Source organism: Pogona vitticeps, chromosome 1 (genome assembly GCF_051106095.1).
Source record: "Pogona vitticeps strain Pit_001003342236 chromosome 1, PviZW2.1, whole genome shotgun sequence".
In the NCBI taxonomy this organism is placed as follows: Eukaryota; Metazoa; Chordata; class Lepidosauria; order Squamata; family Agamidae; genus Pogona; species Pogona vitticeps.
In genome coordinates, this window is record NC_135783.1 from 247,924,244 (window position 1) to 247,938,247 (window position 14,004).

General features: G+C 40.3%; 1 protein-coding gene across 2 annotated transcripts; it reads left to right on the forward strand.

Moving 5' to 3' along the window:
- The first annotated feature begins 571 nt into the window (after positions 1–571).
- On the forward strand, positions 572–12,425 carry TMEM138 (transmembrane protein 138). Of its 2 annotated transcripts, XM_020792380.3 has the most exons (6): positions 572–722; positions 829–946; positions 2,090–2,362; positions 2,994–3,165; positions 11,239–11,314; positions 11,763–12,425. In XM_020792380.3, the coding sequence occupies exons 3-6, from the start codon at positions 2,235–2,237 to the stop codon at positions 11,873–11,875; spliced, it is 489 nt and encodes a 162-aa protein (XP_020648039.3). In that variant the 5' UTR covers positions 572–722; positions 829–946; positions 2,090–2,234; the 3' UTR covers positions 11,876–12,425. The 2 variants fall into 2 exon arrangements, with proteins under 2 accessions (XP_020648039.3, XP_072841608.2); XM_072985507.2 differs by lacking the exon at positions 572–722 and having other exon boundaries at positions 729–946.
- Positions 12,426–14,004: the final 1,579 nt, after the last annotated feature.

Here is a 14,004-nt window from a genome sequence, read left to right on the forward strand (position 1 = left end):
TAACAACTGAACAACAAAAGCATTATCACATTGCAGCTATAAGTGTCCGTGTGCGGTGGACATTAAGACAGATACTCTTCAGGATTTGTTCAAAGAGAGCCAGCTATCTATGGACAATCACCAGGTTTTTACCATGGCTGTGATTCCGGGCACAGACACCCGAATCAGCAAAGATAGACGCTCTTTCTGACAGAAGTAGTTTCGTGTACCTTTCAAAAAATAAAGCTGAGAAACGCAAGATAAGCCAAAGAAGTGAAGAGGCGATTCATTGTAGCTTTCATAGGGAGGTTCATCTCAAATCTCAGCGCCACCTGTCCTGCAATATTTGCAGAGCACTATTCTGCTATACTGTACATCCCTTTCTTATTCACACCCAAGACAATAATGTGCCTCTGTCAGTTTCCATTAGCAGATCTATTTCTTCCAGAGTCTAAACATATTAAATTAGGCATATTAGAGCTCTTTTACTGTGAGCACAAATTCCTCTCTTAACCGCCGCCTTCCCTCCCGGGACGGTTTGTAAAATGGTTCCCAGGCGAGCGGAGGGAATGGCCGGCTCCGCTCCCTCCCGTGACCCATCTATGGCATCTCTACGAGGACGGCTACACGTGCGGGGGCCTTCCGGTTCGATCGTTTTCCCCGCCCAGGCCCTCGGAGGCTGCGCGGTCTCCATGGCGACTGGGGGGGAGAATTGAGATTTGCGGCGTTGCCGCGGCCGCCAGGTGAGTTGGTGTCTGGGCGAGCGGGTCCGTTTCTCTTCGCGGTATGTTTTCGTGAAGCGACTGCCGTCGTTATCAACTCCTTGGTTTACTTCTCATGTTGCCTAAGGTAGGGGAAAAGAAGGCGAAAACCCAGGAAGCGGGGCCGCTGAGCTTCGAGTTGGCACATCTGAAGTCGTCTGAACAGCAGACCCGCGCGAAAGGACGGGGGCCCCTGCAGCAAAAAGGTCGGTCATTTTCTGGCAGGGCTTGCCTTTCATTCAAATCGTGGCGCAGCTATCGATGATTATCCAGCCTTCGCCCTTTATAACAGTCCTCCCGTTTCTTTTTCCCGATGTAAGAACAGGAGGCAAATAAAGGGCAGTAGTTGTAACGTTTGCGGGAAGCGTGTTCTGTATTCTGAAGTTTCAGAAAAATACTCGATCATAATTGCTAATAGAAGATCCAGGCCAGTTTCCATAACGACAGAGGAAACTCTCCATGTTATTCTTACTATTACAATTATTGTATTAGATATCGGATTAATATTTCTGCTGTTACTGTTTGACTGTGCTTGGGATTTATTTATTTGAAATATTTTTGCCCTACCTTTCTCATTAAAAAGGACCCAAGCCAGCTTACCTTCTTGAAAGACAATATTTAAAGCTAAGAATAATGAGTATAAATAAAAGACAGTATTAAGTCTAAAACAATAAGTATGCAAATGCTAAAAACTAAAAAGGAACAAATAAATGCCTCTCTGAGAGATGGTAAACACAAGAAGTACTAAAGACCCAGTCAGAGCAGTAATGTATAACAATCCATCTAAAAGGCACACATGTAACCAGCCATGTAGGCATTCACTGAGAGAAAGCTTGCCTGAAGAGAAAAGGCTTTGGCCTGCTTGCTGAAGGACAACAAAGATGGGGCCAGTCTGGCCTCCTGTGGGAGAGAGTTCTAGAGTCTGGGAGCAGCAACAGAAAAGGTTCTCCTGTGTCCCCATCAGACATGCCTGTGAAGGTGGCAGGACTGAGACAGGCCTCTCCTGATGATCTTAACATCCGAGCTGGCTTATAATGGGAGACACGGTCTTTTGAGATAGCTTGGACCCAGGCTATTTAGGGCTTTATTGGTTAAAACTAGCACTTTGAATTGCGCCTGGAAACTGGTTGGCAGCCAGTGGAGCTGTTCTGACAGGGGAGTTATGTTAACCCTATAACCCACCCCCGTTAGCAATCTGGCTGTTGCATTTTAGACCCACTGAAGTTTCCTGACATGCCCCCAGATTTGTCAAGCACTTGGCAGTGAATAATTAGCCATGACTTACATTGTTTTCACAGAGTAACATACATTTTTCCCTTTTATTTTTCATCTTCCACTGTCTCCCCAAGCCTTCTGCAGATTTGAGATCTCAATATGAAGGAGCTATGAGTGATCTCTGAAGGTAGAGTCTTGTGCCTCTTTGTAGTATGAGTGTGAGCTGGCATTGTTTTCTGGGATGCAGACATTGAGGCACCATAACTCCAGGCAAGGAAGATGCTCCAGACCAGCAACTATAGCCTGGTGCTGTCCTTGCAGTTCTTACTCCTGTTCTATGATCTCTTTGTTAATTCCTTCTCGGAGCTGCTGCGCATGGCCCCCGTTATCCAGCTTGTCCTGTTCATGTGAGTATAATAATAATTATCATGTGCCATCAAGTCAATTCTAACTTATGGTGACCCTAGCATTTAGGATACAACTATCAAGTAGTGTTCTCAGTAAATAAATTAAAGTCTTTATAAACATGGATACAGTACCTTCTTTGCAGGGGTTGATAGACCATGGTGAGTTAAATAATGTGCAGGGCATGATGTTACTTTTTTTTTAGTGAATGTTACCTTGGTGGGCATTATATAAATATTTTTTCTTATTTGTTGCTGGGATTAGAACTATTAAGGAGTAGCAGGAAAGAAATCAGCTAGTTGTATGTAAGTAGCTTGTGATTATTAATATTTTCATAGTATTTTTCTAGCCAGAGATTTGAGATAACCCATTTTTTTGTGACTGGTAGAATATTAATATCACAGAGGGAGGGTGGACAGAGATTTGAGCAACATTGCTAATTCCTCATGTTCTGAGAAAGTGGAGTTGTCCACAAAAGTTGACATTAAAATACAGCAGTTAGTCTTTAAGGTGGCACAATGTTTTTGTCTTCTTTATTTGTTATTTGTTATTTTGTTTTTGCCTAATAGGCCAGCATAGACTAACACAGATACTTCTCCTAAAACCTCTGCTTTACTTTCTTTCTTTCTGTAGCATTCAGGATATCGCCATCCTCTTCAATGTCATCATCATCTTCCTCATGTTCTTCAATACTTTCGTCTTCCAGGCTGGGCTGGTTAATCTTCTGTTCCACAAATTTAAAGGGACCATCATCCTGTCAGCAACATATCTTGCTTTGAGTATATCCTTCCACGTCTGGGTCATGGTAAGGCATGAGAAGATTATATTTGGCTCCTAAAGAATGCTGTATATACTGGATATTGAGGAAGCCCAAAAGTAGAACATGGTAACTTGGTGAGCAAAGAAAAATATTTTAAATTTTCACTTGCATGCATTACATCCACATCCCTATCACTGAATTCAGTGCTGTTGTAGTTGTTGTTTTTAATGTGGAGGGTGTGGTTTTAATTTCTTCATTAAATCAGAAAGCTGTATGATGGAAGAGATCACAATACTGAATAAGAATAGGAATGAACAAATAAACCTAATGTATTCTCAAAGGCTTTTACGGCCAGGATCCGATGGTTGTTGTAGGTTTTTCGAACTGTCTGGCCGTGTTCTTGAGGTTTTTCTTCGTAACGTTTCGCCAGTCTCTGTGGCCAGCATCTTCAGAGGGCAGGAGTCAGAACTGTGTCTGTGCTCTGGTGCTGTTTGTGGGACAGTTGAGTATTTATAGTTGTGGGATCAGCTTTTTGTCCTTTCCAGGAGATTCAGTGATTATGGTGATCAGCATGTTTTTTGTTGTGGGTGTATTGTTGTGATAAGGGGGAGAGATCTTTCACTGTGATTGATGGGTGTCAGTGTGCAGTGATCACTGGTCCTTGTGGCTGGGTAGAGTTCGTTGACCTTTTGCAGGCTGTGTTTTTCAGTGCTGGGAGCAGTGCTGAGTTTTAGACTTTCTTCTTTTTTGTTGAAGGTCAGCAGGTGTTTGTGGAAGCCATTGAAATCCACAAACACCAGCAGAGCTTCAACAAAAAAGAAGAAAATCTAAAATTCAACAAAGCCTGGCTCCCAGCACTGAAAAACACAGTCTGCAAAAGGTCAATGAACTCTACCCAGCCACAAGGACCAGTGATCACTGTACACAAAAGACCAGCTAACGACACCCATCAATCACAGTGACAGATTATCTCTCCCACTTATCATAAAAATACACCCACAACAAACAACACACTTATCACCGTAATCATCCAGTCTCCTGAAAAGGACAAAAAGCTGATCCCACAGCTATAAATACTCAACTATCCCACAAACGGCACTAGAGCACAGACAGAGTTCTGACTCCTGCCCTCTGAAGATGCTAGCCACAGAGACTGGCGAAATATTAGGAAGAAAAGCCTCAAGAACACAGCCAGACAGCCCAAAAACCTACTAAACCTAACTTTGTATCTATGGTTGCTAAGACAAGTATGGCCATGTTAGTATAAATACAGGTTGCTTTGAGAAGCTTATTTTGCTGAAAAGTGACAGCCAGTAAATTGAAAGCTTTGAAGAAGCGGCTGCACGGGACAGAAATGCAGTCTCTGGAAGAGAGAAAATTCATTATAGACTCTGCCTGTATACTGTATTTCTAAACCTAAGTCCACATATATGTTCTCTTTGGAAAACTAGCAAAGCACCTTGTTTCTTTGCACTAACCTATGACTGAAGGGAGAACTTGAAGCACAGAAGCAACCTTGTGGAGAACTGCTGGATATAAAGAAGTTGTTGTGCAGATTAGCCGAGCTACTTTTCTTTGCATAGCACTAGGCCATTGAATAGGTTGTTCACGTTAGCGCTACAGAAGTCATCAGACTGGTGGCCTGTCTCTGGTTTCAGAAGGACGTGGGTGATGCTGCAACGGTATTATTTGTGAGAGTTCTGAGAGTGGTGGTATGCATAGCTTTAGCCCCAAGGCGGGGGGGGGGCAAAGAATCCTTTTAGCACTAGGAGTCTGTATGTGAAGAATGTCTCAAATGACTACAAGCTAAGCTGGAAAGTTGCATAACTACCACCATGTTTATACAGTGGTGCCTCGCTTAACGAGTGCACCGTATAGCGATGTTTCCGTATAGCGATCCCTTTTTCAGGATCGCTATACGGAAACATACCCGATCTTCGCAATGGGGAAAACCTGCATTGCGAAGATCGGGTATTGCGGCGGCCATTTTGGAGCCGCCGAGCAGCTGATCGGCGGTTCCAAAATGGCCGCCGGAAGCCCGGAAATGGCTGCCGGAAGCCGTTTTCGCGCCCTGCCCTCGCTTAGCGAAGGCGCGAAAATGGCTGCCAGCACCTGGAATCCTCGCTGAACGGGTAAGTAACGAAGGTATTGGAATACCTTTCCCCTACCCGTTTAGCGATGATTCCGTATAGCGAGGGTTAATCCGGAACGGATTAACCTCGCTATACGGGGCACCACTGTAATAAAGTGTATCCTTGTGGCTTGATGTTACTTAATTCTTCCCTCTGATATCCCAGTGCTAAATTAACTTGAATAACATTTTCAGTATAAAGCTAGACTTCCTTGTTAATAAAATTAGTTGGGTCAAGGACATGTTTTTCCCTCCCATCTTATCTGATTAAAGCTTCCCTCATGTTTGCTCTACTTTGATACTTCAGTTTTTTGTAACTGTCCTTTTTCCTTCATGCAGAGTCATTTTAGTTGAATTACATATTCAACCTCTTATACTGTACATGGGCTAGCATTTCTTTTTTATGGGTCTTTTCAAACAAGCAACCCTCTGTTTTGTTCTCTTATGGATAGACAGCTTGGCATGTGTTTCTCACTTGATTTCAATAGTGCATTTTGTTGACATTTGCTGACATTTTACTGTCTTCAGTTATCTGTGTCTGAGAGGCATGCCTGTTTGGCCTTGCAATGGTTGCATAAGCTGTTATTTAAATGACCTGCTTAGGTCTAATTAGGATTCTTATGATGGGAAATATTAAGTGCTCAATGTGCTTTCTTGCCTATCACTATCTGCCTCTTGTGGTTTTTACAGATAAGTATCTTGTGTATACATGTGATGATGTGTCTCCTTTCCTATAAGCTGGGTCTATTTGTATGGCTTGCTTTTATGGCTCTTACGTTCTGCTGATATGGACATTTTTACTTCTGATAAGTAAAGGTCAATACTTACTTGATACCTTATGTCTGAGAAGCCTCTCATCACTTCCCAATTTCACTAACTGTACATGGCTAACCCAAACTGATTTGTAGTTGTAGCTGTGGGTGTAAAAGTAGAGAAATGTGTTCATGCTTATACTGGTATGTATTTAGGGCAGCAAACACAGCTACTTACTCTGATACCAGAAGGCAATCTGTGCATCTCCTATGAGGAGGCTATGGAAACTTTTGGCTGCCTTTAAAGGAGAGTCTTAAGTGTCATAATACTATCCAGTTTCTTTCCTTTGCTCACCTCTATGTCAAATACCTGAATGTGCTTCCTTCTTTCCCACCTTTTTTAAAAGACCATGTCTACTAAATTGTTTTCTATGGTAAAAAGCTATGAGCTGCATTGATCGGAACAGAGTATATAATGTTGTAAAGTAAATAACTGTATAATGAACTTAATCAAGAGGGGTTTAAACTGAATTGGGAGGGGGAGAGAGATGAAAACTTGGAAGTAAGTATAGATGAACAATAAGAGGAACACAGTAAATAGCTCTAATGGAGCCCAATAGGAAACCAGGATACAAATCATTCGCTCTCCAGTGTCTATATATGAAAGCCAGGAGGATGGGAAAGAAATAAGAATAACTTGAAATCTTAATTCAGGAGGATAAATATGACTTGATTGGAATACAGAAACTTGGTGGAGTGACTCTCATGACTCAGATATAGAAATTGAAGAATACAATTTGTTCAAAAGGAACAGAAAGAATAGAAAAGGAGGTGGAGTCACACTATATGTCAAAAATACATATTCCTACACCAAAACACAGGAGGATGAGTTTGGTTGTCCCATCAACAGCATCTGGATTAAATAACTGGGGTGAAAAATAAAAGGAAACTGGTAGCTGGTAGCTACTACTGACCACCCAATCAAGCAGAAGATGCAGATGAAACCTTTCAAAAACAAATTGCAAGACTTTCAAGAGACACATTATAGTAGTAATGGGAGACTTCAATTATTGTGATACCTGTTGGGAGGAAAATTATGCCGAACATAGGCCTTTGAAGAAATTCCTGGCTTGTGTTGCTGATAATTTTCTCCTACAAAAAATGGAAGAAGAAGCTAGAGGATTACTTATTATTGACTTGATTCTAACTAATAGCATGGATTAAGGTGTGATCAGACAGGCATTTGTTGCACTGGTTGACTTCTTTCGCATGTGATTGGACAACAAAATTGCTATAGTGAACCAGCCTGTTCCCAGAGCATTCTGGGTCCCTGTCAGGGGCTACTTTTCTTTTGTTGTGGGCAAGGTTCCCATTAAGCTGGGTGTGCATGCCTCTGCCTCCCTGTGCATAGCTGTCTTCCTCCTCCACACAGTGATTGTGTTAGGTTCCAGTCACAACAGAATCCAGCATGCAGAGGGGTGGAGTCACATGCACACATAGGGGCAAAGCCACATGCATGAGAGGTGGAACCCCGACCAGCGGGACTGAAAATTAAAGGGTATGTTTCTTGTGGGTAGGATTGTTCCATTTGGTTAGTTTCTAGGACTTGGGATCACTGGGATTGAACCAAAGTGGAGCTTGTGGCTGTCTATTTCCCAATATCATTAAGTGGTTTATGAAGACAGCTTAGCTGCTTCCCAATATTGGAAAATTAAGTCTGTAGAATGTCAGATGAAGGAAGCAAAAGTTGTTTTTGACAGTGCTGATGTGCTGTACTACATAGAAGACAATAATGGGGAAATTGAAAACTTCCTCCCAGAAGGAGGAGAGGAGGGGGCAAGGAGGATAATTGTTTTGTTTTTGTTGTTTTCTTAAGCAGGCGAGCAAAATAGGGTTACTTGAGGTATGCAGTTTGGTTGCAAGGATAACACCAAATAGCATACCAGATCTCCAGGGCTTAGTGAACTGCATCAAACAGTGTTAAAGGAACTTGCTGAAGAACTGCCAGAAGCACTTTTAATTTAGTGAAATCACAGAGGATGAGTGAAATGCCAGACAGAGGAGGACTAAAGTCCTTATATTCAGAAGGAGGAATTTGGGAAAGGCAGAACAATCAGTCTGACATCAGTACCAGGGAAAATTCTGGAGCAGTCTGTCAGTCTGTAAGCAACCTGAAAGCAGTGCATTGATAACTAGAAAACAACACAGAATTCATCAAGAACACATCCTGACAGACTATTCTTAATTCATTTTTATTGGGTAACCTCCTTGGTTGATGGAGGAAATACTGTAGACATAATATATTTTGACTTTAGCAAAGCTTTTTATAAAATGCCTCATGATATTCCAATTCAGGCTAACTAGGTGTGGACTGGATAAAAAAACTATCAGATACACAGTTGGTCTTAGAATCATACTCAGAGCATGCTTATCAATGGCCCATTCTCAACTGGGAAGAGGTAACAGGTGGGGTACCACAAGGCTCAGTCTTGTGCCCAGTGTTCTTCAACATTTTTATTAATAGCATGTCTGAGGGGATGTTGAGAACGCATATCAGATTTGCATATACCTGTAACATGAAATGGGATGGAGTAGCTAATACTCTGGAAGACAGAAACAAAATTCAAAAAGATCTCCATAGTCTTAAGTATTGGACTGAAAACAACACAATAACATTTAACAGGGATAAGTGCAAAGTTCTAGACCTAGGTGGGGAAACCAAATGCATAGTTACAAGATGAGGAATACTTGACTCAGTAGTACTACGAGTGAGAAGGATCTTGAACTGTTATAGATCACAAGCAGAATATGAGCCAAAAGTGTGATACGGCTGCAAAAAATGCAAATTCTATTTTAGGCTTCACAAACAGAAGTATAGTTTCCAAATCCCATGAAGTACTAGTTACCCTGTGTTTGGCACTGGTTAGTTCTCACTTTGAATACTAAGTGAGTTCTGGACACCACACTTTGAGGAGGATGCAGACAAACTAGAACAAGTTCAGAGAAGGACAACGAGGATGATCAAAGGAGTCATAGGTTCAAGTGGCAGAAAAACTTCCTATTCAAGAACTACAACAATGGTATCAATTACCTCAGAAGATGGTGAATACTCCAGAACGGGAGGCATTCAAGAGAAAGTTAGACAACTATCTGTCAAATATACTTTAACTTGGATTCCTCCATTGAGAAGAGAGTTGGACTTGATGGCTTTTTTGATCTTTTCCAAGTCCATGATTCTGTGACATATTTGATAAATATTTCATATTTGGGTATTCGGTGTCACATCTTTGATTCCTTCAACTTCTTTACTCTAGCTTGGAATAGTGTTTGGGTTTTCCTACACTTTGTCAGGCAGGAAGATTTAAAGAGGATTTTCTGGAATCTGTTGTTGGGAGCTAGAATAGGTCTGAGTGTTCTTTATAAAGCTGCTGATCCGCTTAACCTTTCTGTGCTCCCTGAGCTGCTCCCTAGAGCTCACATCCATCCCATGTGGTGTCTGGATACTTAAGTCTTGGAAGAGATTCGGAAAAGTCTTTTCATACTGAAAATGAATTTTAGGAATTTTCAGATAGAATAAGCTTCTTTTGAAAGAAAAGAACAAGAAACTCAAGTTTAATTCACCTGGCTTTGTAGGCTAAGGTACTTAAGGAAACTTAAGGAAAGGGACCTTCAGAACACGGCCAAAGAGCCCGAAAAACCCACAACAACCATTGGACCTATAAAATGTTATGACAAATGTTAATACCTATGAGTCCTTATGGAGTTGTTCATTTTGTCTGCCAGTATATATAAAAATATACGTTTTTCCAATTGCAAAAGGAAAGGTTTTGATTTGACATGTAGAGACTGTAAAATAAAACTAGACAGGCGCATGGGTGGTGGAAACAGTTCTTTGGGTTGAGCATAGCTGTCACTGGGCTACTGCAGTCCCTGTTTGTTGGCACAGCCTATACAGTTGCTTCAGAAAATCTTTCAGGTTTGTGCTTCTGTAGGAATTCATGCTGCTATGGATAATAATCAGCAGATTATTAGATTCTGAAGAGTGACTGGCCTGAAGTGTTCTCTAGGCAGGTCAGGAATATACTGCATGGCTTCAGGAATGCCAGAATGTTGACATTTGAGAATGTGTGATGTGGAATATCCCTTCTCTTTTAGGCTCCACATTCCTCATTTAAAACAAAAACAAAAAACAGAGGAACAGAGTATCAGCATGCTGAGTAAGGTCTAAATTGGAAGGGACAACTGGTGAAGTATGTTTTCGTGTAACATAAATAAACAAGTTACATGAAAACAATTGTGGTAGTATTGGAAAATGCGATACAATCACAGTGTAAAAGCCAAAGTCCAATTTTTTGTAGTAGTTACATGCGATCAAGTCACTTCCGACTCATGACAACTCTATGAATGAGTGATTTGCAAGATGTCCTGTCCTCGGCAGCCCTAATCACCTCCTGCATACTCAAGTCTATGGCTTCCTTTAGGGAGTCAGTCCATCTTATAGCTAGTCTTCCTCTTTTCTTGTTGGCTTCCATCTTTCCGAACATCATTGTTTTGTCCAGAGAATCCTGCCTTCTCATGATGTACCCACTTGTTTTGTCTGCTAGCCCCACTGAATGTATTGCTGAATGATGAATTAACAGTTATGGAAATCCCATTGATTTGCCTATGGTTAGGATTAACAATTGGATTCAGGCCAAAATCTGCAGACTTCCAGCACGGTCCTAAACATAGTTACTGATGAGTTTAGGAACTTGCTGCCATTTTTGCTTCCTTCAAACCTCAAAGATTTAGTCATGTATAAGGAGCACTTGGCTGCAGATACTATGGTGGCAAATGAGTGACTTTCCATATACTATTGGACTGCCATTCTTGTCAGCTGTAGCAAGCATAGCCAGTGTGTAGGGGAGTTGTATGTCCTCACAACATACAATTGTGAGTGATTACCCTTTTAGTAGTTGGGAATTAAGCATCCCTAAGTTTGTACATGATTGTTCAATTTGTTTTTTCTAGGACAATTCAGGATAGAAAGCATAACTAATTTCAGGAGAAGTTATAGATGTAGCTGCTTCCCAACTATAGGAATAAATTTTAAGAGCAAAGAACTGGAAGCCTAGTATCCGGAAAAGTCTGGTAAAAGTATGAGGTGTTTTAAAAAGGTCCAGAAACTATGGCTTAGTGTTGTAGGAGAAATACTCATTTTCTTGTGTTTAACATTACGTAATTTCTTTTCTGCAGAATCTTCGCTGGAAAAATTCCAATTACTTTGTGTGGACTGATGGGTTGCAGACCCTCTTTGTTTTCCAGAGACTGGGTAAGTATAAGGTTTATCACCTCTTCAATACTACAACTCTTAGGCAGAGGTATAAAGCTTATGTGAATGTTCTCCACAGAAAGTATATGAGAGAAAAGGAGTATCCAAAGTTGCTTTACACCAAGCCATTGGATCATCTAGTGCAGGAGCAGCTCTTTCAAGTTTGAAGCATAAGGTTGTTGTGGGTTTTTCGGGCTCTTTGGCCATGTTCTGAAGGTTGTTCTTCCTAGCCCTACTTTTGTTTCTGAGAGTTGAATGTTTGGCATGTTTTTGTTTCGTTTGTGGAATGTGCTTGTACCTTTCCTGAACCTGGTGGACTTCTTCCTCTAGGAAAAATGATGACATCAATTATTCCATTATTCTATAATTTTTCTGAACACTGTGGAAATAATAAAGTAGACAGAGATTAGAACTTTAATGGCTTTCATTTGCTTCTCGTTGATTGCAGTGGCTGTGCTTTACTACTATTTCTATAAGAGGACAGCTGTACAGTTGGGAGATCCTCGTTTCTACCAGGACTCTCTTTGGCTACGAAAGGAGTTTGCTCAAGTCCACAGTTGACGGCTGCTTCTAGATCATCTGCAGCAGAGGTCAGCCTCCTTGGGATAGCCCAGAAATCTGCAGGAATACTTTGTTCCCCTTTTCATATAGTTTGGTTCTAAATTTTACTCAGTCAGATGGCTTAATTCCTTTTCTAAGGGCAACACACTTGAGATTACTCATCAGTGAAAATGTTTTGCATCTCAGTTTCCAAGCTCTGTACATCTATCCTTCTTTCATATCTTAAATTGCACTCTCTTTGGATTTGGCTGCAGCCTTACTGGAGAGCAATCTGAAATGCCAAATAGATTTGGCTGAGAACTCTTCAGAAGTAGAAATATTGCAGTTTTCTTTCTGGGAATAATCCTCTGTCTCATATTCCATCACTCCAACAAAACAGTCTCCTGCCTTCATTAGTACCACTGACAGTGTGACTAGGTATAAAATGACTTATGCTCTAGTTTTGTAATATTCAGTCTCAGCAAACATATTTTTGCAGACTTGTTAGATTTGTCTTTTGTACTTGTATTTTTATAAATTGTGAGAAAATAAATCTGTTCTTTTCTAGAAACCTCAGTGTGACTTGCTACATTATTTTTCTCTAGTATTTGTACCAGGGTGTTCTTGCCAATCCAAATCTTGTTTTATTTTTATAGTTCCATTCTCCTTTTCCACTGAGAATAGCATTCGAATTGATATTTGATATTGATATTTAAATAGATAATATCACTAAGAAAAAATTGAAGAATGCAACCATTAAAATCTCTATTTATTAATTATTTATTTTTTAAAAATATTTTTATACCACCTTTCTCTCCAAAGGGAACCAAGGCAGCCTGCATCACTAAAACAATATTTAAAAGTTAAAACAGTAAGTATATAAATATTTAAAAAGAATTAAACAAATACTATATTAAAATGGTAATTAAGATCAATATTAAAATACATTTAAAACAACAGAGCACAACAGTCCATTTAAAACCCCTCGCTGAGAACCAGTCATTATGGAAAAGCCTGCCTAAAAAGAAAGGCCTAGAAGCAAATTAGGCAATAAAATAACTAGAAATCAATCCATACCACTCCATTGTATGTCCTTGTCGACCTTAAACAGAAACACATGATACATAAAATTCAATTACAATCAAAATTAGAAAAAATATTCTTTAAGTGTTCTGGTTGCACTGCAAGTCAAGATAACAAAGTTCCTACTTGATATTCGGGTGAGGGTGGGGATTGAAGCTTTTTTTAAACAACCATGAAGTCTTAAGAAAATTTGGGGCAGGAACATTCTAAATGTTGATATGGTTTGGTAAATGGCTTATCAATGGCATATAATATGAGAAATGCCATGTCTGAAGGAATGTTAAAGATGGTTTTGGTGATGATATTGAACTACTGAGCCAAGGATTTATCTCAGGGGTAGGTGACAGGTTTTCTATTGCTTTGGGGAATTCAAGTAACAATAGCTTCTGGATGGGAGATTTTCATTGTTAGTGGTAATTAGCAAATAAAAAATTAGCACAGAAAATTATTTCAAGAGTTTTCTCACTATTTTTGAGAGCTTTTATGAAGGACATATGATTTCCATGTAGGTTAGCAGTGAGATGAGCCTCTGCTGAAAAGTACTCAGCTCAGAAGCTTTCAATTATGGTGGTAATCTAGATTTTTGGGTTGTTTTTTTATTCAACACAGATAATCATTTTTAAATCATTTCTTAAGCTTTTAAAGCAATGTCTTTAAAAGGTGCTTATTTCTTAAAGAGAAGGGGGATGTTAGGTAAAACTGTGGACAGAAGGCCCAGTAAGTGTTACTACACTCATGCAGCACCAATCAGCCCAAATAGAAAAGGAACAGACACTGTATGTAGTGAAAACAAGAGCTTTGCAGTGCTTAAAAGCCAAACAAGTTCTATTTAGCATAACCTTTGGGGATTGTTGTCCATTAATTATATCTAATGAGATGGACTGCAACCCACAAAGGGTTATGTCAAACTTTCTCTTTGGGAGAACAAAGCTGCAGCTGGTTAATAACTTACTGCCAAACGACTACTGATTAATATACAGTGGTGCCTCGCACAACGGGCGCCTCGTAGAGCGATGAATTCGCTCTACGAGGCCAGTTTTGTGATCGCAAATGCAATCGCAAAACGG